The sequence below is a fragment of the Vidua chalybeata genome, chromosome 9 (assembly GCF_026979565.1).
Source record: "Vidua chalybeata isolate OUT-0048 chromosome 9, bVidCha1 merged haplotype, whole genome shotgun sequence".
Lineage (NCBI taxonomy): Eukaryota > Metazoa > Chordata > Aves > Passeriformes > Viduidae > Vidua > Vidua chalybeata.
In genome coordinates, this window is record NC_071538.1 from 13,979,350 (window position 1) to 14,003,383 (window position 24,034).

Sequence of the window (24,034 nt, forward strand, 5' to 3'; positions counted from 1 at the left end):
CCGCCGAGAGTGAAGTGATAAATGCGATGGGCTGGGCCGCAGGGGGGCAAGAGACAAAAGCGACCCCGGCCCATAAATTTGACAAGAAGCGTTTGCATCTCCCTGACTGCTGTTTGTCGTGGCCTCTTGAAGCCATTTCTACTTGTAGGAAGACCGAATATACCCAGTTTTATTTGCAGATGTAAATAACAGGGATCCAGGGAAAGTGAAAGGCCGGTTGCGCTCGTTTTGCTTCAGCTTTTGCACCCTAAGGTCTATAGAGAAGTCGCACTTTCTGGGAAGGCTGGGGCTCCTCTCCCTGCAGATGGCCAGGAATTCATTTCCTTGTTTGCTCGGGACCGCAGTGGTTAAAGCAGGCTCGTTCAGTTGAGTGCTTTCACTGCTGGGCAGGGACAGCGCTGCTACTGCTCAGTAAAAGCCTTCCGCTGGAGCAGACTTTGGCCTGTAATCGAGAATCAACTGTGCACCCAATCTTAAACACAACTAAAAACAGATAATCCGTTTTGACTTTTACTCCAGGATTCCATCTTTACAAGCAATTTAAAATCATTCAGAATTTAGAGTAAGAGTAGATCATATATAAGGCAATTGATATCTCTGGTGGGGCTTTGAAGAGCCTGTTACTTATTTCCAAAAGATAAATCTGCTGCAGATTCTCTCTTTGCTGTTCTGACTTGAACTGCTCAGGAGGCTTAAAAGCACAAAGGTCAATTAATCTCTTGGGCATGCATGTGACCAGATTTTTCTGCTGCACAGCCTGTTTTGACAAAATAAAGGAAAGTGGAAAAAAAGTGCAAGGACAAGACAACAGTTATAAGTAACAGGAAGCAGGAAATGAAATAATAAAGGGGGAGGAATCACTGCTGAGTTTGATTTATTTTTATGAAGACCCTGGCAATCACATCCATTTGAAAATCCACAATCTTCAAGCAAAAGAAGATGCTTGAATTATGTAAATCTCACATATGAAAACTTTAACAAACCTCAGCCTCCAGTAATGTAATAGGGGAGTAAAAGAAAAAAGGTAAGGGACACTAAAACATTTTGTCATCAAAAGGCAGTGGTTTTCCAAACAGACAGTAATAGCCTGCTAATTGAAAAAAAATGTAGAGAAGAGGTAATTTTGATCTAGAAATAGGTCCAAAACTTGATTCAAACAAGGAAAGCTAATATGTGCATTGTGTATTTAATGGCATGCAGTTGTTTTCATTAAAATGATAGTGCACCAGCTGCTTGTGCATAAATGCCCCATGGAACTTGTCAGTTGCTGACTTGTTAGCTGACTTTCTGCACACATTAAATTAAATTGTCCCCACATGGCCAGGACTCGACTCTGTGCCTCTGGTAGTACCACGTGTACGTAGGAGGTTTGGTATATTCAGGATTCAGTGGGCTTTTGGCACATGCAGTGATGAACTCCACAGGGAATGTGTGGGGGTGTCCCAATGCGCTGCCTTTGGAGGGCATGCAGGGACTACCTCTGCTGTGTGCTCCAGGGGCATGCCCAGTGTTGTCAAATACATCACTATTCCAGCTAAGTTTATCTTATTCTGGAAATCTTAGATACTCTTACACAAAACCATTCTCAAATGCATGGAAACCCAAATGTGTGGTAATGTTTTGAAACAGGTCCAGTTTCTTTGCCTTTCTTTTTTCACACAGCAGGGTATTTGTTTTTCACATCAGGGGCCCATTCCCAACCAAGATACATGGGAGATACTGTGATCAAAATGATGGAAAGCTAGTGAAAGCTAGTTTGGCTCCCAGTTTGGGTAGTTTCAGTGCTCTGGCACTGCAGGGCCTGCCAGCTCCTCTTTGTTGATAGATGAAGTACTTATTTTGTCCTGTCTGAGTGGATGGGTGCAGAGAGGCCTGCACTGGGCTCTGATGCTCCATGCTAATCAGGTACAAGCTGATCCTGTCTGGCAGCTATTTTATCAGAACAGGACAGCACAGTTACACTGCTGTGTGGAGAGAACTCCATCCTTCCAGCACCTGCGGGGGTAGACATGCCCTTTCTTTCCTGGAAAACATAATTGTTTTAATCTGAGGAGCATCCTACATCTAAAGGTTGAGAAAGGCTACAGAAACCCATGTGCTCACTGAACAAGGAGTGGCCCTGACGATTCCAAAACCTCCAGAAACTGACGTCTGGAAAGACAAGCTCAGAAATTAATCAAAAGTAATGAGGCCACAGACATATGAATGGAAAGGCAATGCTTACAGCACAAACCTGTAACAACCTGCAGACCATACTGGGTATATTGTATATGGGGTATACTTTCAATATACTGGGTATATTGAAAGTATGAGAAATGAGCATTACCAGCATTAAAGGAGTCAGAAACCATGAGAAAGTCATGATTACTTTGTCAATGATAAACGTGCCAGAGTTGCAGTGGGACTACATTGTTCTGGAGGTTTTAATTAGAACTGCCTGACCTTTCAGGGGTTAATCTGTTCACAGGCTCATTGGCCTGAGGTAATGGGGAAGTACATACATATCTCAATATATAGACCTCGATTCTCATTACAATGCTGATGTTAGGAAAGTAAACTTCTTCCTGTAAAAGATTAAGCATGCTCTAGCAATAGAAGTAGATAAATTAGTTGCATGGAAGTGAGTACAGATTTTTTCCCGAGTACATATATGCATGTTATTTGCTTTCATTATTTAAGGATTAATTTCATCTGGTCCCAAAATGAGTCAACTCTGGGTAGACCACCACATGGGTATGGTTCCCCAGCAACACTACACAGTGATCTTGATTATAAACCTTTGAAGTTTGTTAATCCTTTGTGGTTTTCTCCTCATCAATATTTATAATCAAGTTTTAGCAAATATAAGAAACACAACTGTAAACTGCAAAACAGATGAGTAAAAATCAGTTGGTGACTACATTTATCACGTTTGACAGAAGCAAGCCTTTTTGTCTTTGATATGGCTTAATGGCTTTTAGTATTTATTATTGAATAAAATAGTTTCACATTTAAATACAAAATTTGGCCCTTAAAAAGTACCACACTGCTTGTTCACTTTTGGATTCAAAGACAGTGCTTATGTGGAATCACTGATGGTAAACGTCCCTCACAGCAGCTTCACTACTGAATGATGCAAAACTCCCTGAAGTAACTGTATCTTCCAAGGGTTTCCATCCTACCACTGAAGCTCAACGATTAGACTTTAAACTTAGTTTTCATCTTTCTTTTGCTGACTTGCATTACTGGGATTGGTGTTCCCATTGATGGAGAAGAATCAATGAAAGCCTCGGGAACGAGTATCAGGGAGAGGGGGCAGTGGGTAGTGCAGAGCGAGAGGACGGAGATTTGACACCGCACCTCTGTAACTCGGCGAACACACGCCCGTGAGAGGTTTCATTTTACTTCTGTCAATGGCCAACACTTAATTCACATGAATGACATGCCAGTCATCCCTTACTCTCTCTCAAAGTCCTGCGTACCCTCTGAGGATTTAAAACAATCGTAGCTAGGTCAATAAAGACACTAAAAATGCCATCGCTTCTTGCACCAAGCCCATCAATCGTTTATATCCGCGGCATTGGATACTTCCGCGGCACTTCCCGGGACTCTCTCCAGAGAACGATCAGCGTTCGCTCACACGCCGATGGCCCCGGATCTGCCAAGTCATGCTGCCCTTGCAGGCGCTGCCGCCTCCCCTCCCCGCCGCGTCCGCTCGCGAGATCCGCGCTGCTATAAAGGGGGCGGCGCGGCGGGGCTGCGGCAGTGCGGGCCGAGCTGAGCTGGTGCTGCGTGTGCGGGATCGGGTCTGCGCTCCGGGTGAGTGTGCGGGGCCGTGGGGGTTGCTGGGGGCTTTGCACAGTGCTTTGTTTTTTTTTTAGATTTCGTTTTATTTTTATGTGGTTTTTGTTATTGTTTTGGGTGGGTTTTTGTTCGCTTTCCCCTCCCCCTCTGCACAGATGCGCCCTTGAGCGAGGTGCGTAGGGCGAGCCCTTTCTCCCCGCGTCCCGCTCCCGAAGGATCGCGTTGCTGCGGCTGCCGCCTGAACCGCCGTGTTCAGTTTTCCCTGGCTTTGGTTTGGGCTTTTTTTGGCGGGGAGAGCGAGCAGATAAGTCCTTCCAACGCTCCGGCCTTTATCAGCGCTGCGCGGGGAGGAGCCGCGGGGGGAGCGCGCAGAGCGCCTGCAGGGAGCCGAGCGGCCCCTTCCCCGACAAGCGAGGCGGCATCTCGCTCCTAAGCCTTAAATAACCCCAAAGCCGAGCGCTGGATGCGGCTTGGGGACGTGCAGGGGGCGGGTTCCCCTGTCCCAGAGCGGTGTAGTGGCGGCCTGGGCGGGGGAAGGCTCGGAGGTCGCCTCGGAGCCCCTTGGGCACCACGCGTGCCGCGGTTCGGTATCGCACCCCGACCGCGGCTGCGGTGGCCTGACCGCATTTTTGTGACAGTCTGAAGGTGGCAGAGGGGGAGGCTGATGGTGCGTTTTGAAACGGCCTTTCGCTTTTGTTCAAGGCACCCTAAAGGTATGAAATCGCTCGCTCAAGAGAGCAGGCCTGGCTCATTATAATTGCAGTTTGAAGATAATTGAGGCCGTCTGCGGCTATGAGCAACAAAGATACTCTGGCCGGATTCGAGTGTATTTGATTTAAGGTGCTCATTCTACTTTCCTCCAGAATGAAAGGAAGTAACAATGATTCTGTGGTCTGCTCCTCTGCGGGTTAGGAAATGCTGTGGCTAAAAATCCGAGCAGAACACGCGCTGACCCCACACGGAATAGCAGAAGGGTTGGCAGGTCACAGCGGGTGCTCTGAGGAAAGCACATAGTTCTCTTGAAGCGTGAGGCAACCAAGGTCTCCTGCAAATATTAAAGGATTTTAATGTTACCAGAGAAAGGGGCAGAAAGTTGTAGTTTGGAAAGGGGAAGTATCAAAGAGCAGTCTGACCTTGAATACCTAGTGAAATACTCCAGAGGATTGCTGATGGAATAAATATAGAAGGACTGGCATAGTACTGAGCAAAAGGATGACCTTGAGCTTGGATAACAGAAAATAATGTAATTCAGTGATAAAAATGTGGGGTCATGCACTCCAGGCTGAGCAGCTCTTGCTTATAAGATAAAACTCGCTAGTTGGAGGCATCTCAAATAAATACTGTGCAGCTGCTGTTCCCCTGTCCCTCTTGCAGAATTGCACTTTGAGAACCACAGCTGCATTTGTGGGTGCAGGATTCCTGATGTCCTCCTGCCAGGCTGCTTCCCTGCATCCTACAAATGATCTCTAGTCCTGGCCACCATGTTCTCTCCCAGTCTGCTGCAGTTAAAGACTAAAAACCCTTGGAAGAACATGGGGATAAGAAGCTTTGTTTTACAGTTAGAAATGCTGAATGTGTGGGCAGTTCTCAAAGTGAAAACTGAGAGGTGGATTATTACTGTCAGGGTGTGCGAGAGAAACTTCCAAAAGCAAACCATCTCTAAAAAGGCTAGGTGTGGGTTCAAAGCTAAATGTTTGACTTGTGGGCTAGTTCTCCAGGAAAAAAAGTGGCTGGCAAGGGGGAATGAGCCAAGAAATGAGGTGCTCTCAACTTTTTTTAGAATGGACTTGGTGCCTTGCAGGCACAAATTGGAACAATCCTTGGCTCTTGGCTTTCCTTAGCAACATGAGAGTCATGCTAACCTTTGAGGTGTTTTTCATCTCCGAGGCAGCCAGTGCTGCAGTGCATAGAATGAAGTGAAATAGCTTCTAAGAATATTTTGTGATCTGCGGAAATTAGGTTTGTAGAGTTACCTATTTGAATGATTATGCTCTGGAAGTCTAAAGAGTTGTACTACATCCCAGACTGAGCAGAAATACTGTATAGGATGTATTGCAGATGACAAGCTTTTGGGACAGACAGCCAGAAGTAGCATTCTCTTGTCCTTGTGTACCCTTTTATTCATTTTCAATAGACTTAAAGGGGAAACAACCTGGCTGTACTGATTTAGACTTGGTAAAATTGTAATTAACATAGAATGTGATTTCCATGTGTGCCACCAGTCTTTCTGGTTGCAAATAAAAAAGGGTTGAATTGTTCAAAAGGTTAAAGTGTAGCTATGCAGAGCAATGTTCCCTGGGGATTAGCAGAAGTTATTTTCTTTCAGAATCAACAGGAAGCTCAAGTTTGAGGTCTTAAATTTCCTTGTAAAATTGAACAAGGTTCTTCTCATTGAAAGTTCTAAAAAACATACTTTCTACTCCTCCACCACGTGGAATGGTATGGTTTTCTGAGTACTAGTAAAGCTCTAGGCTAGCAGTTTCCCAAACTCTGAGCTGTTACTGGTTAGATAACCACTACTGTGTCTTTAGGAGGCCATGAGCCATACATTTTGAAGTGCTGGCAGTCTCTGTAGTGGCTCAACTACCCAGGTGACAAAACTCATTTAACACCTAAGCCTTGTTGCAAGATAAGTGCTGATAAACTGTCTTTGGTGTTTAATCTAGATTGATAAGATGCTTTGAATAAATCCTTACTTACAGGTGCAAATGTACTACCGTCTAAACTGTATTGGTGTTAACTCCTGTCTAGGTTAAATCAAGATGTCTTCAGGAAAGGCTTTCATTGGAAAACCAGCTCCTGACTTTACTGCCACGGCTGTAATGCCAGATGGACAGTTCAAAGACATCAAACTCTCTGACTACAAAGGTAAGTTCATGTGCTTCTCTAATTACACAGATAGTCTGGCCATAGGAAGGACTGGAGGGTATCTGAAGGTGCATCTTGGTTTGGCTTTGAAATGCTAGTGACCACTTGGCAGTGGACTGAAGACCAGAACTTGTGCAGTGGTGGCTGCAGTATGCTTAGAAGGCTGTCAGCAGCCTGACTGAATGTCCCAGCTGTGATAACTGTTACCAGTGAGCATAAAACTCCCCTAAACTGTTACCTTGCATCGGGCTCATTGCCCTGTATCATACTGAGACTGGTGTAACATTTCCAGACTGTGGAACAGCAACATCTTCTGTCTCATCTTTGTCAATGGAAAGTAAATTCTTTCATCTGACCAGCAAAGTCCCTTTTTCTAGAGTGCTGGCAATATGTTTGCTTTGCTAGAAAAAGGTTCTCTAAAAACAAAGGGAAAGCCTGAAGTAATCAAGTACTCATGTTGATGGCTTTAAAAATACATTTCTAATGATGCTGTGGGCTACATGAGGGTAATGAGTTGGTATAGACTACTCACCTACTCAGTTAAAATGTCTCCTTGATTGGTAGCCTTCCAGATCTGTGGCATTTCTCTGTTAGGGGTCAGCCATGGTATGCTCTGGTGTAGCATACCCAGAGCTGTACTTGGGGCAAGCCTCCTGACCTAAGAGACAAGCATAGCCTGTTAAATTTGACAGTCTGGGTTTGGGGAATTCAGTTGGGTGGGGTTTTAAGGTTGTTGTTTAGGTTTTTTCCTGTGTCTTGGTGGGGTTTGTTTGTTTGCTTTTTCTTAAAAAACTAACAGATTAACTGCTTGTACTGCTTTTCTAGGAAAATATGTTGTGTTCTTCTTCTACCCCCTGGACTTCACTTTTGTCTGTCCGACTGAAATCATTGCCTACAGTGACAGAGCTGATGAATTCAAGAAAATCAACTGTGAAGTAATTGGAGCTTCTGTTGACTCTCACTTCTGTCACCTTGCCTGGTAAGAATCAGCCTTTTAACCCAACAGACTGTTCTGCCTGGCCTCAGTTCTTGCAGGAACTGAGTCCTGAGCATATTCAAAGGGACTTGGTAAGTATTGGTAATGCCAGGTGCTGCTGAACAGAGCTGAGCATACTGGACATCAGTCTTTTGTTGCTGCATGGCAGATTGAATATGATATTGTAGAAAGGATCAGCTTCTGTTGTACTTTGAGCCCTCATTCTGAACTGCCCATGTTTTTAACGTGTAAACGTAACGTTCATTTAGGATCAACACTCCTAAGAAACAGGGAGGTTTGGGCACCATGAAAATCCCCCTGATTTCTGACACAACACGTGCCATTGCCAAAGACTACGGAGTGCTGAAGGAGGATGAAGGTATTGCATACAGGTAATGTGCCAGAGGTGAATGAGCTGATCAAGTTATGTTGCAATGCATGGACATGAGAGATGAGCACAGAACTTGTGTTCACTTGAACACCTGCAGCCAGCTACAGCTGTTGGCTGTTCTAGGTGTGAGCTCCTGCAGGCTGTCAGACACTCCTACAAGGGGAGATGGTCCCTGGTTCTCTGTGGTGCTTAGGCTTCCTGTGCTTTTGAGTTAAATTCTGCTTCCCTTTGCCTGCTGCTCAGTGCAGGAGTCTAATGCAGGTGTGCTGCAAACAGTGGTAATGCAAGACCCACATAGTCATGAACATGATTGCAGGTATTGAGTGATCAAAGTGCAGACTAATTAAACCCCAAGTCATTAGTCTGCTGTTCATAAAAGTTGCCAAGGGAGCTGAACTTCTGCTAACTCTTAACCTGATGTTGGAGGACTGATGAGCTGTTGCTTTTCTGTTTGAGAACAGTGTGTAGTGAGGGTTTTTTTTAACGTGAGAATGTCTCTCCTTGAATTTGTTTTTTCCTTGGGTTACTCTTTCTTTTTTTTTCCCTACTAGTAGCCTCCTTAAGTAGTATCTTCCTGTGTCAGTGCTTTGACTTGTCTCCTATCCCTCCTAGTTCCTGTTGGGCTTCCAGCTGCTACTGTTTCATTGCTGTGCATGCACCAAGGTGTTAGTTTCTAGGAAGTGGTCACAGTAAATGGCACAAATGGTGCCATAATCAAATAGTGAACCTGAGGTTTTGAAACTCAAGTCAGTCTAATCAGCCTTTCAAAAACTGTGCTTAACTTCAGGGCTAGTTTTTCTTTGTTTTTAGGGGTCTGTTCATAATTGATGAGAAGGGGATCTTGAGGCAGATTACAATCAATGATCTTCCTGTTGGTCGTTCTGTTGATGAAACCCTCAGACTTGTCCAGGCCTTCCAGTTTACAGATAAACATGGAGAAGGTAAGAGAGCTTTTCAATCTAATGTTTACTCTAAAGAACAGTATTAACTAGGCAGGTTAAATCAAGGGTTACTGAAAGGTACTAAGTACATGTATCAATCTGTGCACAGCAGGTAATTGTGACTGTTGAAATGCAGCTTTTTCTGTAAATCTGCTTGTTGAAGGACACAATAAGGCTTTATCCTCTTCCAGTTATTTATCCCTTGAGTATTTGCTCATGTTGAGATTTCATTTTAATCAATTTGGTGATGGATGTCTTGTCCAGCACATAGAAGTTGTCTTTTTCAGTTAGACACAAAAAATACTTGAGACAGAAATTAAGAACATGTAGTAACAACTTAGCCTGTAAGAGTAAGCTTGATTTAGATTCTGCTCTCAGATTTGGTAGGTTGAGACCATCAATACTAATGTAGTGTTTTATGCAGTCTGTTGGACAAACTACTTAAATTCCTGAAAGTCTGCTGATCTTTCTGTCAGTATATAGTGAGGGTAAAAGGGATTAGAGTCTTTGTCCCCATAGTTCAGAAGGAATAAGGTGTTTGATACGCCAGCTTTTCTACTGGTGTGAAAGAAAAAAAGGCACTGCAGATAAAATGTTAGAACCAAGTTATAGAAACTCAAAATTGCTATGCAGGTGTTAGTAGCCATCGGTAGTCATTAACTAATGACATGTGTTGCTGCTGGTCATACTTACTTTGCTTCAGAAGTGGGAAATCAGTAGCAGATTTTATTAAAATAAGCTGCTCTCGTGACTGTGGCATATAAACATATGTCATGTGAGGAGACATCCCAAACATTTGATGATTGAGAGGTCACATATCATGCAAATGAAGCCTTTTGGGGTTTACTGTGCCTTTGAGTAGTCAAAACCTGGAAAAAGGTTTTCCTTTAGAACATTAGGACTGCAGTCACATCTAAATCAGGACAGACCAGAGTAAGATGTGTAGCAACACTCAGAAGCTGAGCATTCTGTGGCTAAAATTGCCAGTCCTGAACGGAGCTAGCATCCAGCATTCCATGGCAGTAAAGAAGGAACACTGTTCAAAAAATGCTGCTCAAGGAGCTGCTGGAAGTTTGAGACCATGCAACCTCTGCATCATGGTGGCTTTTTCATAGCCATGTAGGGGAACCAGTGACAGTTGAATGCTTTTTCCCCTGCCCCATTCAGCTGGAGGGCTGGACCAGAGTGGATTGAAGATAAGGGGAATACAGACTTGGCTGGATCCAAGGAGATAATGTAGCATGGTGTTAGAGCCTTTCTGATCTGGGTGCTGGAGTTGGTGTTACCTTTGCTATCAAACTTCCCAGAAGCTTTTAAGTGGGGCTGGGAGAGGTGCTTGTGTTAAAGGACTCACTGTTGCCTGGGCAGACACCTGGTCTGGGTGTTACTGCCCAGTAAACAAATAGAAACAAGCAAAACAGAGCATCATGTGACACTGGATGCATGGTCTGTATGTTGCAAAGATCTGTACATGTTCTGAGTTGCTACTTTGCTTTAATGTTGTGTAAAACATGTTCTGCAGGAGCAGCTGGTAAGACTTAATACATTCTTATCATTTCAGTGTGCCCAGCTGGCTGGAAGCCTGGGAGTGACACAATCAAGCCTGATGTTCAGAAAAGTAAAGAGTATTTCGCCAAGCAGAAATAAACATTCAGCCTGAGTGGAAACTAGTATGCCTTACTTAAAGAGCAAGTATCAGTTACTGAACTTTGATTAAGTCATTGCATCTGAGTCAAGGGATCATGTTATAGTTATTAACAGTAACTTTTTTACTTGAAGGAAAGTTTGTCCTGTTGACAGTACCTTCATAGCAAATCCTAACGATCAGTATCTGTACATCAAGCCCTGTTGACCTTAGTGACAATGCCGTGTCTGTGGTTAGCCATGTGTTACATAGAGCAGTGGTATCCTTTTGTAACTCTATTAAACTTGTGAAAAGAGCACACTGTCTACTGTTCTTGTATGTAGTCATCAGGAGACCTGGGAGCAGTGCAGGCTGCACTTCTGAAAGCTTTCTGTAGACATCTTGAGTCCTAAAGGCCTTTTACTACAGCTCCATTAGAATGGAGAGAAAAAGACTTGGTTTGCATGTTGAAATCATCAAGTACTCCTCACACTCTTCATGACTTGGCTGCTAGATGAAGCATCAGGCTGTCAGGCTTAAACTCGGCACTGTGGTGTTGCTTGGAGCATGTGACTGACAAAGATGGGGCATCTCCTCATGCACCATGTGAACATAGTCATTCTAGCATCTACTTTAGTCAAAACTGACTGTTCATGTCATTCCTGGGAATCCAACATTGAGTTTGAATGCTGTCTCTGTGGGAGTGGAATACTGGGCTTTCTGGAAAGGAAACTTCCTTGGATATACAACATTCATCCACAGCCTTTCCCACTACATGTCATAGGGGTGATAATATGCCAGTTATCCATTAGCTTGTAGTCATATGATTCAGATCAGAAGGGTGGAATTATAAAATCTGGTACTCAGGTGTGCTCAGCTTTGTCTTTAATCTTTGTATTTCAAGTGATTATGTAAAACTCAGAGCACATGACTGGCCTTAAGTTACACCAGAGCTGTGACTGCTGTGTAGCTTCATAGTTCAGTGTGGCTTGTGATAGGGCTAAACTTCAAAGCTGAGGACTTGGGTGTGAGCTCTTGCCTGACAAGGTAAGGAGTTAGAGCCCTGTGATCTTCATGTACCTGTAAAGATTAAATTCTTAGGGGACCTTGTAACCATCTTCAGCTCAAGTCATAAACAAGTTCTGTCCTGCTTAAAGTCAGCAACACCAAAGATGAGGCCCAGGGCTACTTGTGTCACTCAAAAGTGAATGTTGTATGTCTTGAGTAGTAAACTTTTGTACAGCTCCAAAAAGTATGTGGCAGAAGCCTTGGTACCAAATACTTCAATATCTACTAAAGTAGCTAATCCCCATGAACATATGCGAAAGTAATGCTTAGCTGGATCACTTCTGCTTAATTTTTTAAAAAATCCAAAGTCTCAAGATAACAAATGAGGCCAGCTTCCCAGGAAGACATTGATAAGTAACAGGGGCACTTATATGGTTTAAAGTAAAATGAATATAAATGAGCTTGGCTGAGTAAGAAGTTACCCAACTTTCTTTTCTAGCAAGTGAAAAGAAAGTTTGGGCTAAGCTAATGCAAAACTTGCCTTAGTTGTTACATTAGCCTTGAAATGTAAAATCAATGACAGCAGTTACTTGGAGGGCGTTATGTCTCCAAGTTTTTTTAATACTTCCTGGATAATAATTGTACCACTTCCCTGGGCAGCTTGTTTCAATGCCCAACCACCCGTCCAGTGATGAAACTTGCTAGTATCTAATCCAAGCCTACCCTGGTGCAAATTGAGGCCATTTCCTCTTGTCTCATTGCCCATTAGCTGGGAGAAGAGACTGAACCCACCTCACTACAACCCCTTTTAGGTAGTTGTACAGAGTGATTTTGTAGCTACTCAGTCACCTACACCTGGACATAGAGGATAAAGGAGTTGTCTCGTGTTCTGTGCCTGAACTTCTCTCCAAAAAGGGATCTTTATGTGCACATCCCAGGCCCTGGGAGGAAGGTGAGGGTCTGAGGGTGGTTCCAACCCCAGCAGCTGCTGTGTCCTGCTGTGGCTGCTGTCAGGAGGAGGGGTCAGAGCTGCCCTGCAGCACATCTGGGCATAGGAGTGTCCTGTAGAAAAACCCCTTGTGCTCATTTCTTCATCCCACTCCTCTGGTGTGAGGAGTTTCCTTCACATGCTGTCATTTCCTGTGTGTCCTGCCCACCTTGAGCTCCCCACACTGGGAGGCTACAAACTGTACCTGCTTAAGCATCACAGTGACAGGTGAGCGCTGATACTGTGGAAACTGCAAACAGCCAAGAAACAAAATCCCTGTGATTAGGAACTGTATTACATGTGTGCATCAAACATTGAGAGTGGGAATCAATGCAATTCAACTTTTTTTTTTATTCTTTAGCCACATGAGTCATTCCCAGGAAGGTTTGCTATGCTGTCATTTTAATGTTTACATTTTTTACATTTCCAAGAAAATAACACACAAAAAATGGGTAACAGAACTTCTTCAAACCAAGAAGAGTCTAAGTTTATTTCTTTGTTTAAAGTCTGTATCGATTCAGATGTAACTTGGAATCTCCTCCAGTAAGTGTTCTGAGGCTTACAGCCCACTCCCTGCATCATGACATCTTAGACTGGTGTAACTTTTATGACATTCAAATAACTATAATTTAATAACTATGATTTTTTCCATGTACCAAGATGCAGATTGTATTTTCATTAAAATTATGAACTGCTTTTGCTTTCACAATCAACAGGTGTCATATTTCCCAGTGAGGTAAAAACCTCACTCAAGCAGTGTTTGAATTTGATAGGATGGTAGATGCCTAGTGGGATTTTCCCTGAAGATGTAAATCAGAAAGGATAGATGTGATATTTGCTATTTTTTTAAACGTGTGACTGCACATCTATTTTCCTAGTTTGAGTGCTTATTATAAATATAACCTTTATTCATTTATTTCTTTAGAATAGTCAGGTGAAGAGAAATTGAAATATATTTTACTGTGTCTCTATCCTAGATCTCTTAATTTGTTGCTGATTGCTGTGATTTCTGGGGATTTATGTAACCATTCCTCAGCTGGACAGGGGAGAGAAAATAGAGTGGAAGGTTCATGGGTCAAGGTAAGGACAGGGAGAGATCACTCACCAGTTACTCTGTCAGGCAAAACACGCTTGGGATATTGGCTTAATTTAATTACCAATCAAATCAGAGTAGGATAATGAGAAATAGTGAGGCTGCAGGGGAATCTGTGCTCTGGAGCACCTTCTCCCCCTCCGACACTGACCTTGTGTCTGCATAGCTGTTCTCTCACATTCTCACTCTTCTCTGCAGTTGCAGGTTGTTGCACAATTGTCCCCCCATTCTTAGCTCTGTAATCCCACAGATGGCTGGCGTTGGCTTCCTTGGAAGCTTCGAGGAGCTTCTCACAGAAGCCACTCCTGTCACCCCCCCACTACCAAACTCTGCCACACAAACCCAATACACACACATTGTGCTCTCTCATATTATCTAGAATAAAAAAAAAATATTCCCTCATGTTTGTGACAGATATTTGTAATTAAGTTTTCAGATAATAGTGTTTGTGTAGGAGCAACTTGATTTTTTTGGAATGTATAATACAAAGCTGTGCATCAGACATAAATTCTATATATTATATCTTGGCATATAGAGGATGTTCGATATTCAACATACAGAACCTAACCTTTACTCGATTTTGTACAACTTCTGAGTTAGTTATTTCAAAATTAACAACTGCATATTTATATTTAGATGCTGAGAAGAAGGAAATTGCCTCTTGATGTTTAAAGAATTATCACCTTGTTACAAAGTGAGCTTCTCAGTAGTTTTGAAAAACAGTATAAAAAGTTAATGAAGTTCAAAAGTACTATTTTCTTTTTCAAGCTAATGTTTTCTCTAAAGAATTTTCTTAACAAGTATTCCATCCTTTTTATCAGGCCTTTGTTGAATATGCTATTGGATTGTTCAGCAAATCAATAAAGTTCAAAGAACAAAAGCAAGCATTTTGTATCTCACAGGTATTGCAAAATGATGCCCTTTGGTTAGGAAAGTCTGTTTGCAAAAGCTCCATGAAAGCAGCTTTTAGTAAAGTTACACATCAAAATAACAGTTATGTAAAGATTATATTAAAATATTCAGGTTTATTGCATTAATAGTCTGAAATTTTCAGTGGGTCTGGTGTTCAGTATTGTATTACATGACAGTCTGCAAATGTGTATTCTGATGTACATTGCTAGACAGATAGAGGACTTAAACCAGAAATGTCTTGATTCTAATTTGCAAAGGGTGAAATGAGAGAAGTGCAGAGTAGTGGAATGCAGCATGTTTGGACAATTAATTCAGAAAGTGTTAGAGCTGTTATTGTCTCCTTTTTTTAAAAGACAATTGAATAGTACGTACAAAAAGAACACTGAACAAGGAAATCAAAGAAATGTTTTTTGCTCATGAATGTAGTAGCTCTATTTTTAATCCTTGGAAATAAAAAACAGGAGTTTGCATTTAACGTAGAGTTGGACAACTCTGCATTACCAATGGCCCTGTGCTGCACACCCCTGGGTGGCTGCAGGAGAACAGGCTGTGAGTTGTTTGCAGTGTTCCTGAACGAGAGCTGAGCCTGTGGGAAGCAATTTTCACCACACCTAGTGATGAAAGGTTTGGACTTCAATGTGAAATTTGGCTCTTTCACCTGAAACTTGAATCACTGTACATATTATGGGGACATGTGTCTGAATTTAGAATGTTTCTGTGCAAGAAACCATTTGAGCACAGATATGTGACTAAATATATGTGAAGTCATTAAGGTTGCATTGTCCTCTGACACCAAGTCCAGCAGGTTTATGTTCCATATTCCACAGCAACAGATTTGTGAAGTATGTGCACTGATGAATGAAACCAGTATCTTTTGTCTAGGAAGGAAAAAAGTCTTCAAATCTACACTTGACTGAAAACATCATAGCCTAAAATTGATGTATTTCATCAGATTCATCTTTCACAACAATAAGGCTTTTTCATACATTTAGGAAGACTGAAGCAACAGTGAAAGACTAGTCTGAACAACACTGGAAAAAAGGTTATGACATGAAATTAAAACCTAAGACTAATTCCTTTAAAAAGAGTAAGAGGGTTTATACATTCACAGAAAAAGCAATGATTCTGCATAAATTTAGGAAACACAGAAAAATCCCTCCACTCCTTCTGTAATCCAGTTAAAGGAATTTTCCTGTACCATGGTTTGTTCTACATGAGGAAAAAAAAAACCCAAGCAACTTAGTGTAAATGTGTCTGATCTTCAGAACTTTTCAAGGTGTTTGGGGGGAAATAAAACATATGCAGTTATTAAAATAAAATTGCTTTCTCACTAAGTTATGTACATACATCAACAAAGATAACATGAGAATTATAGATGTAATTTTAGTGAATGATAGTAGCCATTTCAAATATTTGTATGCATATATAATCACATTTTGCAGATCTTAGTATATTACTGGAGAGATTTTAATCATTCCAATAAAATTTCTTCCTGCTCATTTTATGACAAAATATTCAATTCTTTCAAGTTTCCCACCATATTTCCTGAAGAATATTAACATCTTTTTCAATCACATAGGTAAAAGAAAAGCTCATTTATGTTCCTTGGTGCTCTGTTTCCTCCTTGAAAACCTAGAAGGGAAGTGCTCTGTTCTGTTTTCTGAAGGAAACTTGATGGATGATCTGTCACAGGATACATGGTAGCACAGGAAGCCAGTGTAACAGCAAAAACCCTCTCATGAATAGATTTGTCTATTTTGGTAGATGAATCTGAAAGTTCAGCTTGCAGAGGTGCAGCTGTTTCTTTACTGCAGTGAGCAGCAAAACCACTTCCCTCAGAGGAAGAGTTTTGAACTGCTGCTGCTGAAGTCAGTATTCAAAGCTAATTTATTAAATACACTTTTTGCATGAGGCTTAACAAAGAGTGCTGATAACCACACTGGCACTGACCAGAAGCTGCCACTGTCTTGTTTTTTGAAATACATCAGTCTTAACTCAGGGGGTTTTTGATTCAATTTCAATTCAAGTTAATGTGCATTCTCAGAAATATAACCCGTGTCAAATAATAGCTACACCAACAATAATTTTGGCCACAACTGAATAAGACCATGAATATTATAATGAATGAGTAAAATTATGCTTCTGATCCAGAGGAGGGAAATCTAGCCCTAAAAAAACAAAACAAAACAAAAACATAGCACAAACCAGACTTTAAAACCCTCATCAAAACAACAAACCAGAAGAGATCCCTGCTCTCCTAAGGTTGGCTATTTTTGTCTGACACACCAGCACTGATTTATACAGCAAAACATCTTTAGTTTTCCATAGTTCAGATGAAAACAGTATCGTTACAAGCCACTCTTTTTATGGGAGAAAGAAACAAGTCAGTATCAGGAATTAAGTTTGCCACACTCTTCTTCATACCACAAAGAAACTTTAGTGCTTATTATCGTACCACAGAGATGTAACTGATTCAAACTGATACCAAAAACCACCAAAAGTATTTTCAGAGGTGTTTTTCTGAGCAACAGCTCCGATGGCCGCTGGTCACCAGGTTACACTGTGTTTTGTATTTAATTGGTATTGTCTGTCAAATCTTTAATTGTTATAAAAATCTCATTTTTAGGTTAATGAAGTAAAAATAGGGAAAACATAAGGATAGTAAGAATTGTAAATGCATAAAACTATTACAAATTTGTTAATTCCCCATAAACTATTTTATTAGCTTGAAATGTACTGAATACCTTGTTGCTAAAACTGAATTTAAATTCAAGTTGCTTTTAATTTCTTTTGTTTTTCCTGCTCAGCTCTTGAATACTCACCTTACTGGTTATACTGACAAAAAAAATCTTTAATAAATGTTTAAAAATTAGGATTTAGAGAAAAGCTTGTCTAAAAATGTAAAATGAAATACTTGAACTAGCAAAGCTATCCAAGTATTTGCAATTACTTGTTTGACATTTGCAAGGGCTGAAACCAAGAATGCCTTCACAATGCCTCAGGATCCAAGGCTGATCCATTCCTCACCATGTCTGGTCTTGTCCCAAGAGATGAGGTAAGTCAAACAGGTTCTCAAACTTCAATTTTATAAGACAAAGGCCATTATACTCCAACCAGCAAGGGGAGAAATCTACTCACTGTGTATCTCACTGTGCAGCTGTGGACCTCAGCGAGCTGGCTGAGAGAAAGAAATGCCCAGTCCAAGTCACTCCAAAATCACTGCAGTAGGAATGGATATTGCTAAATATTTGCACTCTGTTCTGCCTGACACAACTATTCCCAGAAGCACAAGGAACACAGATCTGTGACTCTGTTCACTCATAGGTTTTAACCAGTAAAAATTCCAGTACTTACAGGTCTTACTTTAATGCTACTGAGGAAAAGTCCCTCAGTGATGTCTCACTGGACCAGGAACTTTTGTTACTGTTAAGAACAGAGGAAGAAATGAGAAGTGCACTGTCATGGTGCTTGCTGTTAATGCTCTTGTTGAAATGACCTGGGAAAGATAAACCTTCATTGGACTTACTCATAATATGATGTAGGTTTTATTTTTTATATCCCAGTGGGCCTGTGATAATAGTTTACCAACTCCTGCTAAGATAACAATTTTTTGCCTTAGTTTTCAGATATTGGACTGTATGTGTCTTAGGTATCTCACTCGTTTCAGGATATTAAAACACCATGATTGATTCTTGCTTGAACATCTTGAGTTCTCCACAAGTTAAGAACTGCATTGTTTAAATAAAAATACTCAGTACTGAGGTTTACTTACAACTTTGTATATTTAGTAACCAAAATACCTTTTGAAGAGAAATAAATTACAGAAATTGAAATGCAGTGACCATGGTAATCTGTTTAATAAATTAAGACAAAATATTAAATATTTGTAAGAAATCAATGCCAAAAAATCAAAATAATTTACTTTAAATTGTAATATAAAAAGATAGATTTGATTCAAATCTATATTTATCCTTCTAAGAGAATCAGTATTTTGTCTTTGTTACTAATATGGCCATTACCTCAAGCCCCTGTTAAATTACAGTTCAGTTTAAATGTTCTGAAACATCAAACAAATTTGAACCAGAAGTAATTCTGTAACAAAAGAACAGATTTTTAAAAAAATTCATTCTTTCATTAAATTAAACATCACAATACCTCTATCACATTCTAAGTCAGGTGTCTGCCTTAGTCAGAGATGAACAAAGCATGGAAAGCAACAAAGACTTTTTTGTAACAGTAAATGCAGTGAACAAACCCAGTGATCACATGCTCACTACTCTGTTTCCAGGGAAGCAAACTTGTTATCCTGAATTTGAATTACGATGAGTTAGTGTACAGACTCTGAGCAACTGTATCAAGCAGTGAACAATGGTGAGGGCAACCTTTGTGGTGGAGTCTCCAAAAGCTTTGAAGAATCCCAACATAAAAAGAAAGGGCTCAGTTCTGCAAAGTGAGTATTTCTTCATCATCATGTTGATACCATCAAAAGGAAAGAAGTGCCTGTCCATTTGCAGCATTGCACTGCAGTCTAGTAAAACAACTCCCACAAAATATTATTTTAATGTATTATATTACTTTAACGAGATCTGAGCCTCAAATTGCTCAAAGATAAATTAATTCCTGATTTCCAGGCATTGTAGCCCCTGAACAAATGTAACAGGACAAAGTCATGTAAAAAATGTTTCTGTCTGAACATGTTTTATGCAGCAATATAAGTAACATGAGTGTCATTAATGTTTCCCTTTCTTCTGTGCTTGTTTGCCTGTGCATGTGACAAGGCCTTGTGCCATGGCTTTTATGTGTGTGCAGGTTTACAATCTTTGCCACACAGAAAGCACACCAGAAACCTTGGCAGTAACTGTGGGGGTGTGCTGTGTGCTGGCACTGAAAAATACTTTTAACACAAATGTGGTCTACCTTAGAAAAGGCCACAAGAATTGTCTTTTTCAGTCAGTTATCTTAACATAAGTAAAACCTCCAATGGACATTAACTCAGCATCTTTCCAAACATTCCAGTCAGCTCTATGAATGGATAAATGCTTGAATGTGACCTAGGCAAGACTGTAAAGACTTGACATCTGTTCCCTAGGGAGAGTCATGACACAGGATAATAAAATGCTGGCTACAGCTAAAAAAGTACCTGCCCCAAGTTTAGACAAAATCCAACTGAGTAGTACAATGACTGAATTTTTTTTTACACCTACAGAGAATAAAACCAGAACATTCGGAAAGATAATTCTTGAGAACAAAAGTGATTTCTCTAATGACCAGCACCGATTTTGAAGTTGCCAGGATTTCTAAACTACTCCCAACCAAAGGCTAATGGCACCTTACTGGACTCCCCAAAGGACACCCCAGATCAGCAGCAGCACAGAACAGACGGCTCCCACCTCCCCCAGACCGCGGAGCAGCGCTCCTCTCTCTGGGAAGCTTTGATTGCAATGTTTGCATCGAGGCTGCTCGGATTTGCCATGTCTGTACCAGCATAACCATCCTCCTCCACCTCCTCCTCCTCCTCCTCCTCCTCGGCATCGGGAAATGCCGGTGCTCACCAGTTACCCTCTGCTGCCCTCTGCCCTCCACCGAGCCGGTTTCTCAGTGAAATGTGATTCTCTGGGCTTCCTGTGAGAGCCCCAGCAGCCGGAATCTCTCGGCTGGAGGAGTGGCAAAATAGGCTTTTTGCTCCTCCGAGTACCTTTCCTTCACTTCAATGATGTCCCTGTAGCGGCAGTCCTGCCAGTGGAAATTGAACTGCTCCAGCAGCTCAATCCTTTTCTCCTCTGTGCTCACACAGTCAACAGGGGCGCGCTGTTCCAGGAACGGCACCTGAATGTCTGGGAAGAGCAGGAGACCCCGGATAGCAAACCAGCCACCATACTTGGGATGGATACAAACGCCAAAGATCTTCTGGAAAAAAAAAATATCTAGGCTGCCTCACTTTGTCATCAAGTAATCATGTAATCAAGGCTAGAGTTTGAAGCATCAGATGCTTCTCACTGTCCCAACCTTATCTTGGAGTGCTGTACAGAGCAGAAGGGAAAATTTTCCTGAACATGTGGCTCGAAGCACTGCATTTCACTCCCATTTTCCTGTGCCCACACACACCTCCCTGGAATGTGGGGAGAGGTTCCTTTCTGAAAATCTGTTACAGAAATTAACCACAGAGCATTTTCCCCCCTACTCTATAATGCTCTAAGCAACAGGTTTTCCTTTACATTGCCAGTTATTCTTCTGTCTAAGTAGGTTTAACAGATTAAGATATTTCTCTCCATGCACATCTCCCTGCTACCTTGAAGAATCTTGGAAGCTTCCAATTCCCACATGAAACACTTTATGAACCTCTGGACTTTGTAGTTTCCTGCAAGATGAACTAGTGACTAGCGAGCAAACAATCATTGTACAGTTCAATGATTGCAGTTCAGTGGTTCTTCCCAGACTGCGTTTCTGCCTCACCTTTTTCCCCCAAGGATCGAGCTTCACATCCTTCCTTTGGTAGTAATATGCAGCTCCAGCAACATGGGCAGCTGTCTGTGCCAGGAACTTGGGCTTTCGGCTCGGCAGCATCTCGTAGTCAAACATGACATCCATCCTCTGGTCAGGGAATCTCTGGGAAAATTTGAAAACATCAGGCCAGGCTCATGGAAAAAGCTTTGCCACTCCAGAACTGCTGGATGGCAGCAAATCAGGCACATGTGAAGCCTGCAGACTGCCACATCCTGCTGCTGAATTCTGTCTCTATTGGCAGGTTTGAGACTGTGGGCATTCAGCCGGTGCCTGCAGAGCTCCCTCACAGCTGCACGGTGTAATCCAGAGGCAGAACATGCAAGTAAAGCAGCCAAAGCCTGCTGCTGCTCCCTCCTTCATGAATAATGCTTCACCCTTCCAAAGAGCAGGGCAGGAGCCTGCAGGGCTTTGTCTGCCGCTCAACCCACCTGGTGATGTGCCACAACACTACATGGAACCCGTGTTTCGGCTTCTTACCTCCTTCACACGTGATAAATGATAGGAAACACACTGATCCACAGGGTCCCTGATTATTTTCAATCGTTCTTTTTTCACAAAAGGCTTAAGGGCCTTGTCGAACATGGACGGCGTGCTGAGGACCACGAAGGCCAGGGTGTCATCTGGGTAGGGGAGGTGGAAGGCTGGCTGGAGAACAGCATTGTACCACCCAACCTTGGCAAAGAAACACAAATTTCCATTAGAACACAGACACCACTCTAGTGGACATGCAGGAATGTAAAAACGTGGAAATAACTGTAGCCCCCTCCATTTGCAACCCAGATGGGCAACCTGCCCAGGGCCTTCCTTTCAAACCAAGTTGTTTTGCACACCAGGATTCAGAGTTTGGGAAAGCTGTGCTGTGAGCTGTGAGATAAGAATCACACACAGCATTCAGCTCCAGTCTGCCCTTTATCCAGCTCTGCTCAGAAACCTAGAGGGAAGTATGAGCAATCAGTCTTGCCAATGCAAATCAGATTGTTTTGTTCAGATAAAGCTTTTACAGGTTTGGGGTTTTTTTCTCTTATCTTGGGCCAGCAAGAAACTGGTGCTTCTGTTTTGTGTGACAAGTTGCATGTTTTACTTCTTCTGCAGGAAACACTTGTGTGGAATGAAGGATGTGAAGCTCTTGGCAGTGCTAAGCCCCCCCTAAAAAGATTTGTTAGCAGTAGCATGTGGATTATGACACAGCCACGTTTGGATATTTGATTCCAGGGTTGGACATGTTATAACACAGTCCAGAAATGAGAGATCAAGCCAGGGCAGCAGGAAGCATGACCAGGAAGACAGGGCTCAGACCTGTAACTGCCAAGTGCAGGAGGAAATGGCCCAAACTCCCTCTCTCTGATGTGCCACAAGGCCAGGTCTAACAGTCAGAGAGATGCTGGGTCATGGAACAGAAAGTTTGAAAATGAAATGTACTGGTTATTCTAAATAATCAATGAAATTATTTTGACAGTGACTCTGCAGCTGGCAGTGGCAGCCAGACTGCCCATGAGGAAACACAGAACAAAAACCAGATTCACTATAAAGTTTACATTCTTATATGAACCGCTAAGGTGAATCAGTTTTGTGGCTCTGAACGTGCTGAATTGTTACAAGGAATTAGAGATGTGAATCTAAGCTTTGCTGGTTTCCCAGTGAACATCAGTCAGTGCACCAGGGCTGGCTGTTTCAGAATGAAACCTGGAGAGAGCTAAAGGACTAAAAGGTTTCCCCTCTGGTAGCTACATTCTTTTCATCTGGGTTCTGCCCCGAATTCTGCTGATGTGTTTTAGGCAAGCAGCAATGAATTTTCCAAATTCTGGAGGCACTTCTCTCATTACTTTTCTCACCACCTCATTGCCTTGTACTTTTTATGCAAACAAGATCATAGCAGGAAATAAAAATATTTCAGGTGACAGATAACAACACTCCCCAAGGGAAGGGCACGTTTATTGCAGATTGATTTGTATTTGATGTTGCAGACCGATTTATTGCAGATTGCCCTTGGCAGGCAAGGAAGGAGCGTCCGCACTTAGAGCTGAACAGGGGACAGTGGCAGAGGCTGCAGGGGGGCCCCTTCCAGGGGCAGAACAGAGGTCAGAGGAGCGGATGAGGTGGTCAGCACTTCCACAGACAGGTGCTCCCACACTCAGCTTACCTAATTTAAGCTTACCTAAAGGACTTCGTCGTCTGCTGGGGCAGATGTGTCATTACGTAACTCCCGACCCCGCCGGCCAGGGGCCCGCACCAAGGGCCGGAGCAGCCGCGGCCGCTGCGGTCACCTTGCCCCGCGCTCCCGGGCCGGACCCCGCGCTGCGCATCGACCCGCGCCCGCCTCAGCGGCCCCGCTCGGCCGAGGGGCGCCCCGAGCTCCCCGGGACACCGACCCCCGGCACCCCCCGGCCCCTGCGCAGCCCCGGGACCCGCTCTCCCGCAGCTCCGCGGGCACTGACGTCATTCCCATGACGTCATCGTGACGTCATTACCTTGAAGGCGTGCGCCTCGAGGCCGAGCGGGCCCAGCACGCTGCGGAGCTGCTCCGCCACGCGCTGCTCCATGGCGGCGGCGGCGGCGCGCGGGGCACCACGGGAGCGGTAGTTCCGGCCCGGCGGGACCCCCGGCGGGCATCCTCGCGTCTCCTAGGAGACGGCGCGGCGCGCAAAGAACCGCGGGAGTTGTAGTGCGCGGCTCGCTCCCCTCCGCGCCGGCCCCCCCGGAGGGGACTCCATGTCCCAGCATGCCCGGGCAGCGCAGTCCAGCCGGGGTTCCCTCGCAGTTCCCGGCCTTGTGCCCGTCCCTGTCACACCGCCGGGGATTAGGCGTGTTTTCCTGACCTCACACTCTGCGGGAAAGCCCCACCTCTGCCTGTGGGGGGGTGCTGCTCGCTGAAACAGTGAGGCCTCTGTGCTGGCAATCCTTTCTCCTTCCTCTTCTGAAAGTACACATTCTTTGCAGATTCCGTAT

The 24,034-nt window shown here is 43.1% G+C and overlaps 2 protein-coding genes across 3 annotated transcripts; one reads left to right on the forward strand and one right to left on the reverse strand.

Annotated features, from left to right (window-relative positions):
• The first annotated feature begins 3,699 nt into the window (after positions 1-3,699).
• Positions 3,700-10,902, forward strand: PRDX1 (peroxiredoxin 1). The gene is made up of 6 exons (XM_053949899.1): positions 3,700-3,798; positions 6,535-6,651; positions 7,477-7,630; positions 7,897-8,019; positions 8,829-8,959; positions 10,521-10,902. Exons 2-6 carry the CDS (start codon positions 6,546-6,548, stop codon positions 10,604-10,606), a joined length of 600 nt encoding a protein of 199 aa, XP_053805874.1. The 5' UTR covers positions 3,700-3,798; positions 6,535-6,545; the 3' UTR covers positions 10,607-10,902.
• Positions 10,903-15,509: 4,607 nt separating this feature from the next.
• Positions 15,510-23,634, reverse strand: MMACHC (metabolism of cobalamin associated C). 2 transcript variants are annotated; one of them, XM_053949898.1, is made up of 4 exons: positions 23,557-23,634; positions 21,566-21,760; positions 21,038-21,190; positions 15,510-20,488 (listed from the first exon to the last, which is right to left on the reverse strand). In XM_053949898.1, the coding sequence occupies exons 1-4, from the start codon at positions 23,626-23,628 to the stop codon at positions 20,180-20,182; spliced, it is 729 nt and encodes a 242-aa protein (XP_053805873.1). In that variant the 5' UTR covers positions 23,629-23,634; the 3' UTR covers positions 15,510-20,179. The 2 variants fall into 2 exon arrangements, with proteins under 2 accessions (XP_053805873.1, XP_053805871.1); XM_053949896.1 differs by having other exon boundaries at positions 15,510-20,491.
• Positions 23,635-24,034: the final 400 nt, after the last annotated feature.